Source organism: Gadus chalcogrammus, chromosome 17 (genome assembly GCF_026213295.1).
Source record: "Gadus chalcogrammus isolate NIFS_2021 chromosome 17, NIFS_Gcha_1.0, whole genome shotgun sequence".
Taxonomy (NCBI): domain Eukaryota; kingdom Metazoa; phylum Chordata; class Actinopteri; order Gadiformes; family Gadidae; genus Gadus; species Gadus chalcogrammus.
In genome coordinates, this window is record NC_079428.1 from 11,907,627 (window position 1) to 11,916,132 (window position 8,506).

Consider the following 8,506-nt stretch of genomic DNA (forward strand, 5'->3'; position numbering starts at 1 on the left):
ATACGAGGAGGAGGAGGAGACACAGCCACACAGCAAAAGAGGTAGACAGGCTACAGGTAAACCTCACTCACACCGGGATTCCACCGGACACGTTACGGCAACGTTACGGCTGCGGCACGTCTTGGCCGCGACTTTGCCCTGCTTGCATTTCCACCGGGCGCGTTACGGCAGCGCAACGCTGCCTTGCGAGCCAGCCGTATTCCCGCGAGATCACGAGATCCCGCGATAATCCTAAACCTAATGTACTCACCTTCCACTCCCAAAACTACTGCAATTAAATGCCACGCTTTGTCCTTATAAAAAGGATGATTTGAGACCCTTTGATTGACTGACTGCTGACCTGGTGCCACCGGTCATGACGTAATAATGTTGGCGTTTTATTTATTGTGTTTTATTTTGAAAATTTAGCGGAATGCTCTATGGCTTTTACTTTTTCACTTCCTGCCCTGATCGATCTGCTCTGTTGAAATTGACGCGGTTCAGCAGCGGCTCGCGGCAAAAATAGGAATGCTACGGAATGATAGCGCTGCGGCGCGGCACGCCGCTCCTGGGACGCTGCTGAGACGTTCCGCAGCCGCGCCCGGTGGAAATGGTCTCATTGATTAGAGTGGAACCTATCTGCTGCGGTGACAGCGGCCAAGACGTGCCGCTGCCGTAACGTTGCCGTAACGCGTCCGGTGGAATCAGGCCGTCACTCACTCACTCACTCACTCACTCACTCACTCACTCACTCACTCACTCACTCACTCACTCACTCACTCACTCACTCACTCACTCACTCACTCACTCACTCACTCACTCACTCACTCACTCACTCACTCACTTATCTTCCAACATGGCTCCTCCTTTTTTTTCTCCAGAGAGGAAATGCACCGGGAGAGAACAGCAGCAACAACAACAACAACAACCACCAATGGCTAAACCCTCTGGAGAGGAATCCCCGCCCATCCCGGCTCACGCTACCTCCCTATTGGCCAGCGAGCCCGGGGCTGTTTTGAGCGTCAAAGGAGCAGAGCCAATGGCAGAAAGCCCCGCCCGGGATGGTGAAGAGACTGGGTCGGAGGAGACGAGGCTTCTGAGAAAAGGTACATCTCTCTCTTCTTAATAAATTACCCAATATTGTGCCTTCAAAATAAAGGCGTCTGTGGAGTGCAATAAATGAGGAGATAAGAGACAAATATGCGTCGCGTAAGCTTTACTCTCCACTTATACACAATATAAAACTTCACATCAAACGAGAGTGAGGTCAAACGGGGACACCAGGTTAAACCTGAACTGCTATCACATAACCCTTTCCCTTAAAGGTACAGTCCCTTGGTGATTGTCTCTTAATCGTACTTGTGGGTCACCACAAATGCCCCCCCCCCCCCCCAGAATTCACCCAAAAGAACAGAGCCAGACCTAACGGGTACCCCAAAGAGAACACAGGACACTCTAGTGCAAAACAGAACAGACCAGCTCATAGAAGACCCTAGAAAAGTCAACGTATAGGGGGGCGGACCAGGCGGCTAGAACGGCTGCGCTTAACAGGAGAAGAGCAAGGGCAGGGGCAGGTGTCAAGGCTGCCGCAGGGGGGCGCCCTCGCCGCAGGCTTGAGAAGGTCTATAGCCACCCGCTCAGGCCTTCCCCCCATATCCACAACGAAGTTCTGGATAGAAACTAACCCGGGACGCGCAGGGGCTAGCCGTACACCAGTTCGGCCGATGAGACTTGAAGGTCTTCCTTGGGGGCGGAGCGAGGGCCCAGCGTAACCCATGGGAGGCGGTCAGCCCAGTCACTGCCCGTAAGGCTGGCCCTGAGCGCGGCCTTCATGTCACGGTGAAACCGCTCGCAAAGTCTGTTGCTCTGTGGGTTATACGCTGTGGTACGGTGGACCTTCACCCCCGGGACCCCGCCGACCGCAGTCCAAAGCTCCAATGTGAACTGCGGACCCCGGTCCGAGGAAAGGTCGGACGGTGTGCCGAAACGGGCCAACCAAGCCATAATGAACGCCCGGGCCACTTCTGCTGATGTAGTCGAGTACAGGGGAACCACTTCTGGCCACCTGGTGGTCCTGTCCACCATGGTGAGAAGGTAGGTGGGACTACGGGAGGGGGAAAGTGGGCCCACCAGGTCCACATTCACATGGTCAAAACGTCTCTCTGACACTTTGAAGGGTGCCAAGGGGACGTTGGTATGACGAGTCACCTTTGCACGCTGGCACGCCACACAGACAGCAGCCCAGGCCCTGACTTCCCTCCGCAGGCCCGGCCTGACGAACTCGGCCCCCACCAGCTTGGCAGAGGCCTTCACCCCTGGGTGGGAAAGGCCGTGGATCGTGTCAAAGACCTTACGCCTCCAGCCAGCAGGTACCATGGGGCGCGGTTGGCCGGTGGAGACGTCGCAGAGGAGTGTAGCGTTGGCCGCCCCAAACACATCTTCCATGAGCAGCGCCCGGGGGGGCCGTCCTGTAGGCTTACACCTCAGAGTCTGCAGCCTGATCCTCTGCCATGGCTGTGTAGTCGAGGCCCAAGTGGACGGACCCAGTAACCACCCGGGAGAAGCAGTCCGCTATAATTGTCTTTGTCTTTGCCGGCCATGTGCTGAATGTCAGTGGTGTACTCGGAGTTGGTGGAGAGCTGACGCTGCTGTCGACCAGACCATGGCTCCGAAGACTTGGCCATGGCGAAGGTCAGCGGCTTGGGGTCAATGAAAGCCGTGAAGCGACGGCCCTCCAACAGGAAACGGAAATTACGGGTGGAGAGGAAAAGAGCCAGGAGCTCCCTGTTGAAGGCTCTGTATTTCCTCTAGTTGTCACGGAGCTTCCTGCTGAAAAAGGCCAGCGGTTGCCAGGCTCCGCCCACCAACTGTTCACAGAAAGCCCCCACGGCATAATCAGAGGCGTCCGTAGTAAGAGCAAAAGGGGCGGTCTGAGACAGGTGCGCCAGCAGAGCAGCCTTGGCCAGCGTGGTCTTGGCAGCATCGAAGGCATCCGTCATCTCTGGGGACCAATCCAACAAGTACGCCGGCCTCCTGCCCCGCAAGGCGTCGTACGAGGGTCGCTTGAGTTGGGCCGCATGGTGGTAGAAACGGTTGTAGAAGTTCAGCATGCCCAGGAACTCCTGCAGGGACTTCACATTGCGTGGGCGTGGAAAATGGCGACGGCGTCCACCTTGGCAGGGAGGGGAACAGCCCCCTGTGGGCTGACATGGTGGCCGAGGAAAGTGATGGGCAACCTGCCAAACTCGCACTTAGCCGGGTTGACGAAGAGACCATGCTTACTGAGCCGAACGAACAGCTGCCGTAAATGCGTCAGTCGTCTGCGGACGCACTGTCCACGAAAATATCGTCCAAGTAAGCAAGTCCATGACGCGCTGAAACGTCTGCGCCGCATCCTTGAGGCCAAAAGGCATCCGTAGAAATTCGAAAAGGCCAAAGGGTGTGATGACTGCCGTCTTAGGGACATCCTGCGGGCGGACTGGCACCTGATGGTAACCGCTCACCAGGTCCACCTTCGAAAAGATGGCGGCGCCGGCCAAGTGGGCGGAGAAGTCCTGATCGAGGGTGGTCGCATTGTTCAGGCGACGGAAATCACTACAGGGACACCAACCACCATCAGCCTTGGTCACCATGTGCAGGGGAACGGCGCACGGTGCCGAGGCGCTCCATGGTGGCGAACTCCTCCCTGGCGATCGCAAGCCTGGCAGAGTCGAGGCGCCGGGCTCGTGCATAGACTGGGGGGCCAACCGTGGTGATGTAGTGCTGTAGTGCTAGAGGCTAAGAATGTCGCCCTTCTTAGCCACTGCCGATGAAAACGTGGCCGTGGTGATGGTCAGGAAACACAGCAAGCATTAAATCGGATGGCTTGCTGTCGCCCAGGCCATTCAGGGAAAGCAGGCGGTCTGCCTTCTGCAGCTCCAACAGTTCAAAGAGGTTCAACAGGAACGTTTTGAATGCGTCGTACTTGCCGAAAGCTGGAGGAGCCTCCAACCACGCCATAGCCCTGGCCGTCGTCGAGGCATCTAAGGCCGGTACAACGTGGAAATGCTTTGTAACGTCCTGCGTTATTCCTCACAGCTGGATCTTGAACTCGGCCGTGTTGAAACCACGGCCGTGGGTTGTGCTGCCAAGAGACTGGTGGCAGCATAGATAGCACCGACGTTAGCCGTGACGTCAGCCGCAATGTCAGCCGCAATGTCAGCCGCGTCGCCAGCAGCGGCCAGCACCGCAGCAGCATTTTCACTACCGTCGATGTGAGACATAACCCAGCCGTAATCCAACTTGCGTCGGGGTCACCTATTGTGGAGTGCAATAAATGAGGAGACAAGAGACGGAGATGCGGCGAGTCAGCTCTGCTATAAACCTTCACATCAAACGAGAGTGAGGTCAAACGGGGACACCAGATTAAACAGGAATTGTTATGACATAACCCTTTACCTTAAAGGTAGAGTCCCTCGCTGAATGTCTCTTAATCGTACTTGTGGGTCACCACAGGTGTATGAAAGATTTGGCCCAAAATTTAAGGGTTTGTGCTTATCACCCAGAGTTTAATGGCTGCTAGAAAGTAAAGATAGACATGTCGTCATTTCCTACCACGCCTTTACCGTCTTTCTGTCTGTCCGTCTGTAGCGTCGAGTAAAGCGAAGAGGGAGGAGGAAGGGTTGGAGCCTAAGAAAGTCCGCTCTAACTCTCCCTCCGTTGCCAATGACTACACCCTGCCCGCCTTCAACCCCAACAACCCCCTTGGTGAGAGGAGAGACACACACATTATATCCTTGACAATGACATGTGTACATGTTTGAGGTGATGTTATTATTTTCCCCATCTCTTGATCCGTGCGTCTCTAGGGTCGGAGCATGTGGTTCCTGGGTTCTACTGTAATCTGTGTTCTGTGTTCTACAAAAACGAGACCAGCGCCAGGACACTCCACTGCAGCCGCTTGGGTCACTACAACAACCTGAAGGCAGGCACACCCGTACACGCACAAACACACATACACATGTACATGCACACATAATGGAGCCAGAAAACATCAGTTCCACTATTTAGTGCATCATCCATAGGGGGGGGGACCCCATTGCTCAATTGTGTGCTTAAAGTCAGTTACCCAAACCCTCAAATGTGCTCTTTGCATGTGTCCATCATATTCCCAATAATCCATGTCCAAGAAGCAAACAAGCAAGCAAGCAAATAGTCGTTTTTGGCCCATCAAACCCCCCCCCCCCCTCAGCACGGCGGTGTGAAGGTCCAGGGGTCTCATTTATAAAACTGTGCGTGGTATCGTTACTAAAAGTGTACGTACGCCCAAAAGCCAAGTTTTGCGTGCGCCCAAAAATATTCAGATTTATAAAACCCTGCGTACGCACACCGTACGCAATCTTTGCTTTATAAATTACAGAGTGCCTACAAGTGTGCGCAGCTGAATCAGCTTCACGGTCCGCCCTGTACACGCCCCTTTTTAACCATAAATGGTCAATGCCCATGACCTCATGAATGCGATCTGCATATAAAAAAGACTTGGATGCAAGTATTATGTCTTGCCGGAAACCAATGGCAGAAGGACTGAGAAAAACAAAAAAGCTAGGGTTACGGTAATAAGACTGACCGAGAACACCTTGGATAATCAGTTTGTAATCACCCACGTAAAATGTTCTTGAACATAACACCTTTTTAATGCCTGATTTGTCATGAAAAGCATCAAGAGTAATGGACAACGATTGTGATGAGGGTGGCTTGGTTTTCCACCCTTGGGATTTAAATGACATTTGATTATGTGTTTACACTAGTGTCACATAAAAATATTATGTCATTGACACATGTTGGACAGATGCTTCATTCCATGCAGTCGCGCCGTCAGTGGACAGTATGGAGTGACGGGAGTAAATATTGAGAATTTTTTTAATTTATATTCTAAGGAGATGTGTCTGGAGTTATAACTGAGAAATAACGCAGTTGACTTAAATTATTCTGATTACATAGATTTAACGCATGATACGGGTTGAAATTAAATTTATGAAGGGCGATGATAAAACATAATCGTTCTTCTGCCTCTACAATTCTTCTGTCTGACTTCAGTTCACCACCACACCATCTGTGTCTCCCATTCTCCACCATGCGTACTCATGGGTCAGAGTTTACTTAGGGCTGCGCACATTCTCCCGTCAAGTTGGTATTTTATAGATCACAACCTTGGTGTGGAAAGTCACGTACGCCAATTTCAGCCCCGTTTAGTGCGTACGCAACGGTTATAAATGAGACTCCAGGCCTTTTCAATAGCGGCTACTGCTGTTGCTGCCGCAGAAAGTTTCAACACAGGGAAAACTGAGCGATAGGGCAAAATCTGTCCGTGTTCATGTGGGCGGCAACCGCTTCGTGGTCAACAGCCGCTTTTGTAACCGCCTCCCCTCTGCCGCCCTTCCCTCATTGAAATGTATGGTGGCAGCGAGTTGCCGCGTGGCGGTGTGAAAGCAGCTTTAAAGGGACGGTAGTCTCTAAAGGGCCCTTGTGTCAGCGTCCTAGTCCATACACGACCAGATAACCCAGTGGCTACCCTACTGACATCCTGTGGGTATTGTAGGATCTGACCTGTCTGGATTACTTCCCCGACCCCTTCTTCTGACCTCAAGTTATGAGTACTTAGCCTGAGAGCTGGTATGATGGTCTTTTTTGAAAGGCCGGGCCGCTGATTGAGCTCCTCCGAAGTGAAGCCTGGAGATTCACCCTCAGCACCTTTAAAGGTGACAGGTGTGAGTGTGATTATTAGCCATTACGTTTTGAGAATCTGCCTCTTCTGACATCACAAGTGGGCGTGTCCATCTCCGTTCATCTATCCGTCGTACATCGAGTAGACACAGCCCATCTCGGAAATGGTCCTTTGAAATCCAAGCCTTTTATGAACCTCTTCCACAACCGCAATGGATTAGCAAGGCCCTACTGTCTTGTTACTTCCTGGTTTATACTGCTTGCAGGAACCTCCCAATCGGGAAATGGCGTCCATAGCAATCGTCTCTAAATTATAGCAGCAGTCTGCTATTGAGAAAGAACTGATCGACCAATCTAAATCAAGGACTCATTCAGCTGTGAAACATTTTTACTCTACTGTCCATACGGTATATTCCTCACCAATAGGGTACTCATAATGTGCTTAGTCTAGACTGTACACATCTTGTCCACATCGGGTTACCGTATTCCTTTCTAGTTCATTCCTTCTTCTGCACAGTAGTGTTTCCCAAAGTGAGCGTTGCTAGGGCACTGCAGAGGGGTGCTGAGCTGGGATGGGAGGGTTCTTCTTAATGCATTCTGGGGAGTGGGAAAAGCTCAGTCGCTACAGTTGGAAATGCTCTGCACACTGGAGCTGTACATTTTGCATTAACATTAACATCTAGGACATTTAGCAGACGCTTTTATCTAAAGTGAATTACAGTTCATCTGTAAGAAAGGGAAAAAAATTATCGCTGTCGGTACAATCTGGATGTTAATCGAACAATCACTTCCAATTACTGGGTTAATGCATTCCCCGTGTTCAACAAAGCTGTTAATACATGACTGGTTAGTTTTTTAGCGCCACACACTAAACTCACTCCTCCTCTTACAGAAGTATTACCAGGGTCTCCAAGAGGCACAATCCAGGAGCGAATCAGGAGGCTCTACTCCTGGCGACGCCCCCAAATGACTAGCCCCGCCCACAAACAAACAACCGTCTTTTCATTGGTTTCACCGGAATATGGGGGAGCCTCGTCTATGTTGTTCAATCATTTTTTATATCGTTTGGAGTGTGTGACGAAGGAGATGAGTTTGTTTGGCGTCAAAACAAAAGGACGATGTGTACTCTGACCGTTCAGAGTACAGAAGAACAGAGGTCTGCACTTCCCAGGTCGTTATTAGACGAAGAGTTCACTATGGAGTAGACTGTGCTGGTCTTACTTTTTACTACTTTTTACAGGAGTCATCATGGTGTGACCACTTTATTAAAGTTCTCTATGTATCAAACTATTTTATGTTTAATGATTTCATATAACAATGTTAAATAAATGTCAACAAAAATGTAATCATTTCTTTCATGAGTTGTTTGTCACTCTCTCTCTTAGTTAGCAGATGATCCATGTTGGGCTTTCACTCAGAATAAATAGACAACTAGGAATACACACACAAATTGTGTTATTTATAATGTATATCTTAATACATGTGTGTGTATACATATATATATATATATATATGTATAGCTTATACATGTTAAATGCATATATATATACATACACATATTACATTTTTATTTAATTTCCTATGAAGTGGTTTGGAGGTGCTTCTGATTGGACAAAGCCCTGGGCCCCGTTTCCCGATGACGATGGATCTTCGCTCGTAAGATCATTCTCCCGATGGATCTTTCGAACCATCGATAATTTCTTTGTTGCGTTTCCCGAAACTCCCCTTAACGTGAACGCGCATTCGCTGCACTCACAACGTCATAGGATTGTAACTGTCTACTGACACAAAATTGTGTTAAAAAGGGTTAAAATATCTCTCCATC

The 8,506-nt window shown here is 50.4% G+C and overlaps 1 protein-coding gene across 1 annotated transcript; it reads left to right on the forward strand.

Annotated features, from left to right (window-relative positions):
• Nucleotides 1-997: 997 nt before the first annotated feature.
• LOC130370406 (matrin-3-like) lies at nt 998-7,933 on the forward strand. Its single transcript, XM_056576164.1, has 4 exons — nt 998-1,085; nt 4,609-4,725; nt 4,827-4,942; nt 7,574-7,933. Exons 1-4 carry the CDS (start codon nt 1,019-1,021, stop codon nt 7,649-7,651), a joined length of 378 nt encoding a protein of 125 aa, XP_056432139.1. The 5' UTR covers nt 998-1,018; the 3' UTR covers nt 7,652-7,933.
• The last annotated feature ends 573 nt before the right edge of the window (nt 7,934-8,506 follow it).